The following is a 14796-nucleotide window of genomic DNA, read 5'->3' as shown; positions in this document are numbered from 1 at the left end:
TCCAGAACAAAACCTTCTGAAAAGTACAGTAGATTGGGCTCTAAGGCAACTGCCAAACAACAAAGCATTGATAAAATCCATTATAGAATAGCTCCTCAAACTAGTCCCGATAGCCTCACTGTAAAGATTCCAGATAGAAAAGGTATTGGTACTCAGGAATAATCAGCAGTGTGGCAAAAGGAAACAAGAGAGATTAAAGGCCTGTTGGCTGGATACCATCAAGAATGACAAAAGAATGAAACACCATGGAAAAAAGCTGTGGAAAACAGGGAAGCATGTTGGCAATGGACCTACAAAATATCCAAGGGTTGGAACTGACTTTCTGGATAGAATAAAGTTTATAATGAGTTGAAAGAGGGGTGAATCAAATGTGAATATATTTTTAAAAATGTTTTTTTATTTTTTTTTAGTCCCCTCATGGGACTTGAACCCGAGATCATACAATCACTTATACTAAACACTGCTATACCACAGAATAGGAGTATATAGTAAAAATCACAGCCTCCTCTGGAGGCCCGCCACAGGATGGTCTTCACACGAGCACTGTCATGGCAGCCTCGGGGGCTTGCATAGAGCCATGGCAACCCATCAGAGAGCTGCAGCAGAGGAAGGATTGGTGAGAAGAATGACACATCATCTGGTTTCACACTTTAAACGCTGCTGTCAGAGATGGAGAGCAGCATTTAAGGGAGAAACGGCTGTCGATGTAGGCTTGAGGAAATCTTTCTAACACTTCATGTAATCCCACATAGACTGGTTTACTTTGAGTTCAGGGCTCAGTAAGGACCAGATCATCACTTCAAGGACTTATTGTTCTTCTACGCTAAAAATAGGTCTTCATGAGATTGGCTGTATGCTTTAGTCATAGTCCTGCTGCAGAATAAATTTGGAGCCAATCAGATGCCTCCCTGCTTTTATTGCATGATAGATAAGCACCTGCCTGTATTTCTAAGTATTAAAAACACTATGACATGGGTGATACTCCAGATCATGTATGAGAGATATATCACATATATCGCTAAAATGCAATAAGAGGCAATCAAAACATCGTATATACCCCAAAATGGTATCAATAAAAAAACGTCAGCTCGGCACTCAAAAAATAAGCCCTCACCCAGGCCCAGAAAGAAAAATAGATGCTATGGGTCTTGGAAAATGGCAACTTTTCTTTTTTTTTTTTCTTACAAACTTTGTTTTTTGTCTGTGAACTCATAATGATCTGGAGAATCATAATTACAGGTCAGATTTAGCATTTAGCGAACATGGTAATAAACCTTCGCCCTCAAAAAAAAAAAAAATTTGGGGAATTGCACATTTTTTGCTATTTCACTGCGCTTGGAATTTTTTTTCCCGTTTTCCAGTACATGATATGATAAACCAATGGTGTCGTTCAAAAGTACATCTCATCCGGCAAAAATAAAGCCCTCATACGGCTATATGATGGAAAAATAAAAAGGTTATGGCTCTGTGAAAAAGGGGAGCAAAAAAACAAAAACGGAAAATCGCAAGGTGGTGAAGAAGTTAATGGTGTCCTCATTGCTGAGGAATTAAGGCCACTACTTATTCATCATATAATACTATTATAATACTATTAGGGAGGCTTCTGATTGGCTAAAAATGTAATTGCAGCAGGACAACCCCAAACATACAGCCACTGTCATTAAGAACCATTTTCAGGGTAAAGAAGGAGTCCAGGGAAGTGATGATGTGGCCCCCACAGAGCCCTGATCTCAAGAACAATAAACCTATCTGGGATTACATGAAGAGATGGAAGGTTTCCCTCACGACTACATCCACAGGAGATTTGTGATTAGTTTTCCATAATATTTTGAGCAACCTCCCTGCCAAGTTCCTTCAAAAACTGAGCGCAAGTCTACCTAGAAGAATTGATGCTTTGATGATGTTTTGAAGGCAGAGAGCATCACTCCAAAAATTAATAGGATTTAGTTTTCGCTTTTGGTCTTTCACTGTGCATTTCGTAAATGAATAAACTATTAAACATTTCTATTTTGAAGCCTTTTCCCTTTGCAGTACTTTTCAACCCCTGCCTACATGTTTTGTCCAGTACAGTACATTACATAGCTTACATTCCATGGTAATGAAAAAGAAACCACCTTTATGTAAAAATTCAGAGATTTCTCCAAACGCTACACAAAATTCCAGTTTTAATGACGACTGCAGTCTCAGATATACTCAGCGTATTTAAATAAAGTGTATATTGGTTGTTATGACAATTAACAGACACATGACATATTAACAGACATTAGGGTCTGGCAGAGTTCAGGAGTAATCTTAGTCCATTCCTCATGAGTAATGACCTTTATTAATTATTAACACTTTGTGTTCATTAACACTCATATTTATGGGCTACAATTGCCTTCTTCAAATTCCCCCCAAAATCTTTATATGGGGTTTAAAGTTAGGTGATTGTGATGGCCAATCAGTTGGGTTTAGAAGGTGAATCTTTCAGGACTTCTGAAAAACAAATCTTGGTGGACTTTGAGGTTTGTTTGGAAATATTGTCCTGTTGAAGGTCGAATGACTTCAAAGCTTCAGCTTTCATTCAGAAACAGAACATTTTCTTTTAGGATTGCTGATATTTGATTGAATGCATCTTGCTCTCTGCATGCTGCAGGTTTCCAGTGCCAGGGGAAGCAAAGTGGCCCTAAAGAATCACTGAGCCTTTGCAGTATATCATTATTGTGAGCAAGCATTAGTAAGTATGGCTGCTTTTTGTCCAGAAACTGACGTGTTTAAATGTTTTGTGCTGAATTTGGAGAAACCCCTTGTCACATTTTGTAAACTGCTCTTGTTTCATTGCAAACAGGACAAAGTTTGTATATTTTGTGCATTTTGGTTGCAACTGTATAAGTGCGGTATGTATCCAAACACACTGCACTCCATGAACAGCATTTTGGGGAGACTAACAAAGGAAATTTACATTTTAAACACAAATACATTCAAAAGAGGTCCATTGCACATTGTATCCAGTACAGGAAGATATTCTATTTTCTTGCCATAACAAACTTCAGAAATGTTTCTACCAAAAGTCGATCAGATTACTTACCATATGTCCTTGTGTCCCTATTTTGAAGTACTCTGAAAGGATGAAACCAGCAATTATTTTAATAAAAAGCAATGTAATAAGCAATATGCAAGGGCTATATATGAGATGTAAGGCCACAAATATAAAAGATCCAATTAACCCCTTCAATGCTAGGATTATTTACATATTTTGGACACCCACAAATAAAACTTGAAATAAGGAGAAAAAAAATATCATTAAACCCTTCCTGTTATATTTACTGGAGAAAAAAAAATTGTAAGCTTTTTCTGCCATTAATATTTTACACTAGATGGTGGCCCGATTCTAACGCATCGGGTATTCTAGCATATGTATGTATATAGCAGCCACATAGTATATAGCACAGGCCACATAGTATAAAGGAGCCATGTAGTATATAGCAGACAAATAGTACGTGGCCTGTCCTATATAGTATGTGGCTGCTATATACATACATATTGTAGAATATCCGATGCGTTAATACAGGCCACGCAATATATAACAGTGGCCACGCAGTATATAACACAGCCCAAACAGTATATAACACAGCCCACGTACTATATAACACAGGCCACGCAGTATATAGCAGCCACATAGTATATAACACAGGCGACGCAGTATATAACACAGGCCACGCAATATATAGCACAGCCCACGTAGTATATAGTACTGCCCATGTAGTATATAGCAGCCATGTAGTATATAGTACTGCCCACGTAGTATATAGCAGCCATGTAGTACTGTATATAGTACTGCCCACGTAGTATATAGCAGCCATGTAGTATATAGTACTGCCCACGTAGTATATAGCAGCCATGTAGTATATAGTACTGCCCACGTAGTATATAGCAGCCATGTAGTATATAGTACTGCCCACGTAGTATATAGCAGCCATGTAGTATATAGTACTGCCCACGTAGTATATAGAAGCCATGTAGTATATAGTACTGCCCACGTAGTATATAGCAGCCATGTAGTATATAACGCAGCCCACGCAGTATTTAGCAGTGTGGGCACCATATCCCTGTTAAAAAAAAATAATTAAAATAAAAAATAGTTACTTCAGAATTAAGGAAGCCATCATGATGGCCTCTAGGAAAAAAGGATCCCTCCAATTTGAAGGTTAACCAATTCTACTCCTATCAGATCTATCCAGGCACACCCTATTCTTGCGCAAGGCCTTGAAGCCCTTACTGGCGGTTCTCAAGGAAAGAGATATCCCCTACAGGTGGGGGTTCCCATTTCAACTAACAGCTTTCAAAGGCGGCAAAAGCGCATACTTCCGCCGGATCGGAGACCTTGCCAACTTCTTGGGCACTTTTGAACTCCCACTAATAGATCTCCCGGACTGGCCTCTGACTCAGACACTCCCAGATGCTCCTCCAAAGTGGCTCAAGGTCCCCCGTTCTAAGAACCGATACACCAATGAAGGCTCCTCTGATCCTCCTTGAAGTTCTTTTTTTTTAATTCTCATTTCTTTTTAGTTTTAATTAGCTTCTACTTGTTGCTGCAACATATTCGGACACTCTGCTACAGTTGAGTGGCCTCATGGATACTTATTGTTAATTGGTCAGTTCTCCTGGCGGGACGGTTGGTCTCGCTATGGGTTCGCCTTGGAGATTTGATCCTAATCTCTGAATATCCGAGCTCGTGGTGTCTTGCTTGCCATCGGTATTCTTGTTTTTTTCTCCCCCCCCTTTTTTTTTTTTTTTTTTCTCTCCCATTGTTCTCTGATGGCATGTGGGACATCTCGCTTGTACAAGGGTTATTATTCTGTTTAACTAGACTCTACATGTTTGCAAGTTCTTGTTCATGGGACCTACCAAGTTCTCGGGGGGGTGGGGGGGCTAGTGTTTCCCTCGGCTTCCCTTATCCACTCAAGGTGCACGGGCGAGGGGAGGGGAGGAAACTTTTCCTTCTCCATTCTTTTGCCCTAACTACACAGATGCAAAGTCAGACTTGGTGCGTGAACCCTAACGCACCTTCATCTATGTTTTCCATGTTTTATTATCTCTTTACCCTGTCTTTTTCCCTCCCCTCCTATTAGTTTTCCCACCCTACCCTTGGCTGTCGTGTGTTTTGGCGGATGGGGCGCATGATGTCGCGAGCTGGCGTAAAGGTATTTGATAATGGATGAAATTAAATTTTGCTCCTTTAACGTAAAGGGGCTAAATATCCCAGAAAAAAGACGGCGGGTCCTATTTGATAGCCACAAGAATCAGGTCTCTGTGCTACTGCTACAAGAGACACATTTCAAAACTGGTGTGGTGCCACATTGTATCACGAAAAACTACCCCAAATGGTATCACAGCCCAAACCCATTCTCAAAGTCAAAAGGTGTCTCAATAGCCTTCCACAAATCCTTTATGCCTGAGATCCTAGACTCACTAATTGATAAAAATGGTAGATTTATCTTCCTACTTATCACATGGGCAGCTCATAAACTTGTAATAGCTAACGTATATTTCCCAAACCAAGGGCAGCAGAAGTTTGGAGCCGACTGCAAAAGACGCCTCGAGGAATTTGCTGGTTCCTCTCCTGTGATACTTGGGGGCGACTTTAACATCCCAATGAACCCTGCGGTGGATGTCTCTTCGGGTAAGTCTTCGTATCCTACATCTTCTATTAACAATATAAGATCTCAGCTGCGCAGCCTGAGACTGGTAGATGTCTGGAGGGTTCTTAATCCAACAACTAAGGACTATAGCTTCTTCTCAAAAATACATAATACTTACAGTAGAATAGACTATTTTTTCATTTCACATAAGCTGCTTAATATGCAGGTAAAGGTTGACGTGGGATCGATATTGTGGTCGGATCACGCTCCTATTTACCTAACAATCTCACTTCATTCTGCCTCGAGACCAGGTTTCTCATGGTGTCTGAATGAAAACCTGCTCCAGGACCCAATATGTAAATCCAGGATTGAACAAACAATCACAGAATTCCTGGCTGACCACGAGGTAGACACCACGTCCCCCACTGTGAAATGGGAGGCTTTGAAAAGCGTAATAAGAGGCGTCCTCATCTCTCATGGCGCTCGGTTGAAAAAAAGAAAGGGCGGCGGAAATATTTCACCTAACAGAGCAAATCCACCAACTAGAAAACAAACACAAACGAGACATTGAGACCAGCACATTTGCTCGGCTCTCGTCGGCCAGGCAGAAACTGCTAACCATTATAGACCAAAAATCCAAATACCTCAGAGAGAGACTCAAAAGCCGATTCTACCAACTCGGCAATAAAAGTGGTAGGCTCTTAGCCAGAGCTCTTAATCAACGCAATCCCAATACCTACATTCCTTTTATCAAAAACAAACAGGGGAAAAAAGTGTTTAACACCAGAGATATTCTTTCTAACTTCAGCGATTATTATAAATCTCTATATAACATAGCGGGACACTATAAACACACACCACTACATTCTTTCCGTAATAAAATCAAATCATACTTACAAGAACATAAATTACCCATATTACCTGAAGGTGATCTACTTGATCTTGAAAGGGAATTTTCAGTGGAGGAAGTATCTGAAACCATTAGCGCCTTGAAACAGGGAAAGAGCCCGGGCCCCGACGGGTTCTCAGCAGGCTTCTACAAGTCATTCAACACGCTGCTCAGTCCAATATTCCTGAAAGCTTGTAACTCTGTCTCTCTTGGAGGTTCTTTCCCTACACAGGCACTCACCGCTCACATAACAGTTCTCCCCAAGCCTGGTAAAGACCCTTCTACGTGTGATAATTACCGCCCGATCTCTCTGATAAATCTAGATATTAAAATATATGCAAAAATGTTAGCAAATAGATTAAGCCCCCTCTTACCAAAATTAATAAACCAAGATCAGGTGGGCTTTGTCCCAGGACGAGAGGCGAGAGACAACACGATCCGAACTATCTCTCTACTTGACAGGGCGGAGAGGGAGGGGGACCCACTATGTATCATGTCAATCGATGCTGAAAAAGCTTTTGACCGGGTCCACTGGGAATTCATTTTTCAGACCCTAGAGGAAATTGGCCTAAAAGAAAACATGCTGAGCAGGATCTCCGCTTTGTATTCCTCCCCTAGTGCCCAGGTCAAGGTAAACGGCGCATTATCGGATATGTTCCCGATCAGGAATGGTACAAGGCAGGGGTGCCCACTCTCTCCCCTCTTATATATACTAACAATGGAGCACTTGGCCGTGGCTCTGAGAAATAACCCCTCAATTAGTGGTATAAAATTACGTTCTGAAGAACATAAGCTAGCACTTTTTGCGGATGACATTCTCCTATATATCACGTCTCCCTCCACGAGCCTACCAAACATTATTTCGGAACTACATAAATTTGGTCTTCTAAGTAATTTTAAAATAAACTCCCACAAATCCGAAATCCTAAACATTTCACTTCAACTCCCCTTGGTTGACCAATTAAGGACGACCTTTCCATTTAAATGGCGCTTTGACTTCCTCACCTACCTGGGTATCAAAATTACAAACAAAATGTCTAAACTGTTTGGGGCCAACTTTGCGCCAACCCTACAAAAAACAAACTCGGATTTAGAGAGGTGGCACAGGCTCCAATTGTCTTGGCTGGGTAGGATCAATGCAGTCAAAATGGACCTCCTGCCTCGTCTCTTATACTTTTTTCAAACAATTCCCCTATACCTACCAGCTTCCTTCTTTTCCCGCCTCAAACAAATAATTACCCGTTTTATTTGGTCTCATAGTCGGGCGCGTATTTCATATACGATATTAAGTAGATCTAAACTGACAGGTGGATTGGGCCTCCCGGATCTTGTGATCTATAGTTATGCATCAATAGGAACATGTATCCTGGACCTTTATCACAGTAAAAATAGTAAAACGTGGGTAAACTTAGAAAATGATCTTAATGGATGCGACTCCCAAGTTGTTCTTTGGACGGGAGGTAAGGGGATGGGGTCAGGCGTCTACATAACCTTCCTCACACGAAACATATTGCTCCTTATCAAAAACAGACACAAAGACCTTCAGATTACAACTATCCCAGGCCCCTTGATTCCAATCTATGATAATCCTATTTTTCCGGCGGGGCTAAATAAAGAGGTATATCTAAACAAGAGAAAAGAATCCAAACCCATCATTCACGATTATTTAAAGGATACCGGGATGAAGTCCCTTCGGGAATTATTCCCAGAGGAAGAAACACAATCTGTTGATTGGTTCTTCTATGAACAACTAAAAAGTTATATCCACACAATCTCTAAACAAACTAATATTAGCAGGCCACTAACTTCCTTTGAGATGCTTTGCGTATCAACAAACCCTCCAGATCATACTGTTTCACTGCTATATAAAATCTTCCAAGAAGGGAGGGCTCCGCTGCAGGGTTGGCCAATGTTTTTCTCAAAATGGGACGGTGATCTGGGAAGACCCTTGTCGCCCGAAGATAGGGGAAAAATTCTTCTCTTCTCGTCCAGATCGTCATTATGCGCGGTATCACAGGAGAGGAGCTATAAGATCCTGGTAAGATGGTATAGATGCCCCTCCATGGTGCATGCAGTGTTCCCCACGACCCCTGACACCTGTTGGAGATGCTTAAAGGAAATAGGCTCTTACATGCATATTTGGTGGGACTGCCCTCCCATAAGGGATTTGTGGTTGGCCGTCTTTGAACTTCATAATAGGATGTCTATCACACAGATCCAACCTTCAGCAAGTCTAGCATTGTTGTCTTTATGTGACTTGTCAATATCTCGGTTCAAGAGGGGCATCCTCAGACACCTCCTTACCACAGTCAGGAACCTTATTCCACGTTTCTGGAAACAAGAAAAATTTCCCTCCCGAGCGGAATTTGTGGCTGAACTTAATAACATCTATAGAATGGAGCAGCTGATAAGTCAGTCCTCAGGCAATGTAGAAAAAGCCTACAACGCATGGGCTCCCTGGATTGCCTTCAGGGAAACCCCTGAACTTGATCTCTGGATTTCCGGAACCTGATGTATCATGTAGCTCACGCTTGCGTACTCTCGGCCCGTTTCTCGGCCTGCGCCCTGTCCGCTGGAGTGGGATGGCAGCCTTACTCCCTTCCCGCATTCCCCATACCCCCATCCATCCCTCTCCTCTTCTTTCCACTCCCTTTTCTTTCTCTTATCTTACTTTGTTTGTCTTCCTCATATCCAGTTTGATTGTATATTGTACTTTTGAATGATTACAAGAAATTCAATAATGGTTATTGTCTATCCCTGCTGTTAACACTTCATAATTTCGGGATAACTAACAACATTATTAACAAGAAAGTTAAATTATAAGACTTAAATGTTGTAACAATGTTTCACTTGATTAACTTGTAACCTCTGCCTATTATTGCACAGATTTACTAGTTTGTATTATTCATCATTATTCTTTATTGCTGTGACCAATAAAATTGATTTATACAAAATAAAAAATAGTTACATACTCACCTCCTGGGATCCAACGGCGCGCTGGCGATGGGCGCGCGGCTGCCGCCATCTTCCGTTCCCAGGATGCATTGCGAAATTACCCAGAAGACTTAGCGGTCTCATGAGACCGCTAAGTCTTCTGGGTAATTTCGCAATGCATCTCTGGGACCGGAAGCTGGCGGAAGGCCCGAGCGCATCCTCGGACTACGGAGGGTGAGTATAGCAGGTTTTTTTTTTTTATTATTATTTTTAACATTAGATTTTTTTTACTATTGATGCTGCATAGGCAGCATCAATAGTAAAACGTTGGGGACACACAGGGTTAATAGCAGCGGTAACGGAGTGCGTAACCCGCGGCATAACGCGGTCCGTCTGGCATTAACCCTGTGTGAGCGGTGACCGGAGGGGATTATGGAGCGAGCACTGACTGCAGGGCAGTAGGGAGGGACTAATTGGACTGTGCCCGTCGCTGATTGGTCGCGGCAGCCATGACAGGCAGCTGGCGAGACCAATCAGCGACGTGGGATTTCCGTGACGGAAGTTGCCGACAGAAAGACAGACAGACGGAAGTACCCCTTAGACAATTATATATATAGATTTCCAGCATCTCCTAAACTGAAAGTACTAGATAGGCAGAGTTCATACACACCACTCATATCTATCTCTAAATAGACAAAAATGTGCACTGACCTGATGCCAGTTAACATTTCAATCACCGAGTCAACAAATGTCCAGAATACATGCACTGAGTGATTAGATGTACAACTATTCATATTCTCAGTACGTAAGTAAAAAGCCTCCCAATACACTGGAAACATTTAGAGGCAAAATTAAGATTTGTTTGTTCATCCTGATTTTCAAAAAGTGCAAAACATTCAACGTCACTCACAATGTACCCATGAAAAGTACCATACGGTGCCTTGCGAAAGTATTCGGCTCCCTGGAACTTTTCAACCTTTTCCCACATATCATGCTTCAAACACAAAAAAAAACAAATCTAAATTTTTGGTGAAGAATCAACAACAAGTGGAACACGATTGTGAAGTCAAACGAAATTTATTGGTTATTTAAAATTTTTGTGGAAATTCAAAAACTGAAAAGTGGGGCGTGCAATATTATTCGTCCCCTTTAACCTAATACTGTCACGCTGTTAACGGCGATAAAGGGGCAGGACGGTGTACTGGGACCCGCACCTGTCCCTGCCTCTATAAAGGGGCCCTGGCTTTCCCTTATCTCAGGGGTACCTATAATGGTTAGGAGGCCTGAGTCGCCAGCGTATCCCTGTCTCCTGTGCAGGCCCTATCAGTGGCCCCCTCTCCCCCCCAGGGAAGAGGACTGCACCAGTGTATTAATATGACAAGTAAACAGGGTATGCAGACAAGGTAACTAAAATCTCAAACTCACCAAATGCTCACACAGCCACAGAGGAAACACAGAGAAGGGAAGAGGGGGGAAAAAACTAGGAAGGAAAACCGTTTAACATGCAACCAAAACAGCAGACAACAATCTCTGTAGATAAACCTCCAAGCTCCTAACACCTCCTTCCCACTTCAAGCCAGGCAGCAGAACTGATCACTGACAACAGTTGTAGTCAAAGCTGAGTCTATATAGGAGAGGAGATTACAAAAACCAATTCAGTAGAGACCAAGCTCTCAGTAACTTCAGCAACAGCAGGGGCGTAACTACCGCGGTCGTAGCGGTCGCAGTTGCGACGGGGCCCAGACTACTTAGGGGCCCCATGGACAGTAGTGAAGCCGGAGAATGAAATGACCCATGATTGCACCATTTGTGAGTGACCCGCGGCAGGGAGCCGTCACCGCTCTCTAATTATACTTACCTACTCCCGGCACGGTCCCTGGAAGTCCCTGCTTCTTCCAGCGCTGCAGATTCTTCCTGCACTGAGCGGTCACATGGTCCCGCTCATTACAGAAATGAATATGCGGCTCCACCTCCCATAGAGGTGGAGCCTCATTCATTTCTGTAATGAACGGGACCATGTGACCGCTCAATACAGGAAGAAGATGCAGCGGTGGAAGAAGCAGGGACGCAGCGCCAGGAGCAGCCTGCAGGTGACTGGTGGTGAGTATACAGCGCTGCGCAGCGCTGGGCGATATTTACCTCTCCTCGTTCCGGTGCGGCTCTGTCATCAGCGTCCTCTGGCAGTGACGTTCAGGTCAGAGGGCGCGGTGACGTAGTCAGTGCGCGCCCTCTGCTGAACGTCAGTGCCGAAGACGGAGCCGCACGAGGAGCAGCCAGGTAAATATTGATAGTGCCGGGGGTCCTGAGCGAAGAGAGAGAGGTGAGGTGAGTATGTGATTTATTTTTTTTATGGCAGCAAAAGCAAAAGGGGCAAGTCGCAAGTGGCTATACGGAGCATCTTATGGGGCCATAACACTTGTGCAGCGCCAGCACTATAAGGGGCAGTGACTGTGCAGAGCATCTTATGGGGCCATAACACTTGTGCAGCACTATAAGGGGCAGTGACTGTGCGGAGCATCTTATGGGGCCATAACTCTTGTGCAGCACTATAAGGGGCAGTGACTGTGCGGAGCATCTTATGGGGCCATAACACTTGTGCAGCACTATAAGGGGCAGTGGCTGTGCAGAGCATCTTATGGGGCCATAACTCTTGTGCAGCACTATAAGGGGCAGTGACTGTGCGGAGCATCTTATGGGGCCATAACTCTTGTGCAGCACTATAAGGGGCAGTGACTGTGTACGGAGCATCTTATGGGGCCATAACTCTTGTGCAGCACTATAAGGGGCAGTGGCTGTGCGGAGCATCTTATGGGGCTATAACTCTTGTGCAGTACTATGCAGTGGCTGTGCGGGCTGTGCTCTATATACCCCTGTGCGGGCTGTGCTCTATATACCCCTGTGCGGGCTGTGCTGTATATACCCCTGTGCGGGCTGTGCTCTATATATCCCTGTGCGGGCTGTGCTGTATATACCCCTGTGCGGGCTGTGCTGTATATACCCCTGTGCGGGCTGTGCTGTATATATCCCTGTGCAGGCTGTGCTGTATATATCCCTGTGCAGGCTGTGCTGTATATATCCCTGTGCGGGCTGTGCTGTATATATCCCTGTGCGGGCTGTGCTGTATATATCCCTGTGCGGGTTGTGCTGTATATATCCCTGTGCGGGGGGCTGTGCTCTATATATCCCTGTGCGGGCTGTGCTCTATATATCCCTGTGCGGGCTGTGCTCTATATATCCCTGTGCGGGCTGTGCTCTATATATCCCTGTGCGGGCTGTGCTGTATATATCCCTGTGCGGGCTGTGCTGTATATATCCCTGTGCGGGCTGTGCTGTATATATCCCTGTGCGGGCTGTGCTCTATATACCCCTGTGTGGGCTGTGCTCTATATATCTATATATCCCTGTGCGGGCTGTGCTGTATATATCCCTGTGCGGGCTGTGCTGTATATATCCCTGTGCGGGCTGTGCTGTATATATCCCTGTGCGGGCTGTGCTGTATATACCCCTGTGCGGGCTGTGCTGTATATATCCCTGTGCGGGCTGTGCTGTATATACCCCTGTGCGGGCTGTGCTCTATATATCCCTGTGTGGGCTGTGCTGGATATACCACTGTGTTGGCTGTGCTCTATATACCCCTGTGCGGGCTGTGCTGGATATACCACTGTGCGGGCTGTGCTGGATATACCACTGTGCGGGCTGTGCTGGATATACCACTGTGCGGGCTGTGCTGGATATACCACTGTGCGGGCTGTGCTGGATATATCCCTGTGCGGGCTGTGCTGGATATACCCCTGTGCAGGCTGTGCTGTATATATCCCTGTGCGGGCTGTGCTGTATATATCCCTGTGTGGGCTGTGCTCTATATACCCCTGTGCGGGCTGTGCTCTATATATCCCTGTGCGGGCTGTGCTGGATATACCACTGTGTTGGCTGTGCTCTATATACCACTGTGCGGGCTGTGCTGGCACCCAACACCATGTTGCAGTGCAGGAGATTCCTGCAACAGTCCGAGGCATATCTAGGGGAAGGTGGGGGGGGGCCCCATTTGGAAGTTCGCACCGGGGCCCATGACTTTGTAGTTACGCCACTGGCAACAAGGTTTAACTCCTGCCCTGCTGGCACAAGACAGCCAGGTCAGAATTCAGGAGAAGAGCTTCTGTTCACCGTGTGTGAACGAGGTCCAGAGCGCTGCGGTTCTCTGGAACCTCTCTGTCGTGGTAGCCCCGTGACAAATACATTGTTGTGCCACCTTTTGCTGCGATTACAGCTGCAAGTCGCTTGGGGTATGTCTCTATCAGTTTTGTACATTGAGAGACTAAAATTCTTGCCCATTCTTCCTTGGCAAACAGCTCGAGCTCAGTGAGGTTTGATGGAGATCGTTTGTGAACAGCAGTTTTCAGCCACAGATTCTCGATTGGATTGAGGTCTGGACTTTGACTTGGCCATTCTAACACCTGGATACGTTTATTTGTGAACCATTCCATTGTAGATTTTGCTTTATGTTTGGGATCATTGTCCTGTTGGAAGACAAATCTCCATCCCACTCTCAGGTCTTTTGCAGACTCCAACAGGTTTTCTTCAAGAATGGTCCTGTATTTGGCTCCATCCATCTTCCCATCAATTTTAACCATCTTCCCTGTCCCTGCTGAAGAAAATCAGGCCCAAACCATGATGCTGCCAACACGAAGTTTGAGAGTGGGGATGGTGTGTTCAGGATGATGAGCTGTGTTGCCTTTAGGCCAAACATTTCGTGTGGCATTGTTGCCAAAAAGTTCGATTTTGGTTTCATCTGACCAGAGCACTTCTTCCACACGTTTGGTGTGTCTCCCAGGTGGCTTGTTGCAAACTTTAAACAACACTTTTTATGGATATCTTTGAGAAATGGCTTTTTTCTTGCCATTCTTCCATAAAGGCCAGATTTGTGCAGTGTACAACTGATTGCTGTCCTATTGACAGATTGTCCCACCTCAGCTGTAGATCTCTGCAGTTCATCCAGAGTGATCATGGGCCTCTTGGCTGCATCTCTGATCAGTCTTCTCCTTGTTTGAGATAAAAGTTTAGAGGGACGGCCGGGTCTTGGTAGATTTGCAGTGGTATGATACCCCTTCCATTTCAATATGATCACTTGCACAGTGCTCCTTGGGATGTTTAAAGTTTTCAAAATCATTTTGTATCCAAATCCGGCTTTAAACTTCTCCACAACAGTATCACAGACCTTCCTGTTGTGTTCCTTGGTCTTCATGCTGCTCTCTGTGCTTCAAACAGAACCCTGAGACTATCACAGAGCAGGTGCATTTATACGGAGCCAAATACTTTCGCAAGGCACTGTATATACTAGAGTATAAGCCGAGA

General features: G+C 44.2%; 1 protein-coding gene across 3 annotated transcripts in view; it reads right to left on the bottom strand.

Moving 5' to 3' along the window:
* The window catches only part of GSAP (gamma-secretase activating protein), a 167420-nt gene that overhangs the window by 15428 nt on the left and 137196 nt on the right, over positions 1-14796 (bottom strand). For all 3 annotated transcript variants that reach the window (XM_077264715.1, XM_077264716.1, XM_077264717.1), the window contains one exon: positions 3068-3099. In XM_077264715.1, the coding sequence (XP_077120830.1) occupies positions 3068-3099 (32 nt within the window). The remainder of the gene's footprint in view (positions 1-3067; positions 3100-14796) is intronic.

The sequence above is a fragment of the Ranitomeya variabilis genome, chromosome 5, assembly GCF_051348905.1.
Source record: "Ranitomeya variabilis isolate aRanVar5 chromosome 5, aRanVar5.hap1, whole genome shotgun sequence".
Lineage (NCBI taxonomy): Eukaryota > Metazoa > Chordata > Amphibia > Anura > Dendrobatidae > Ranitomeya > Ranitomeya variabilis.
This window is presented reverse-complemented; position numbering and strand designations above follow the sequence as displayed.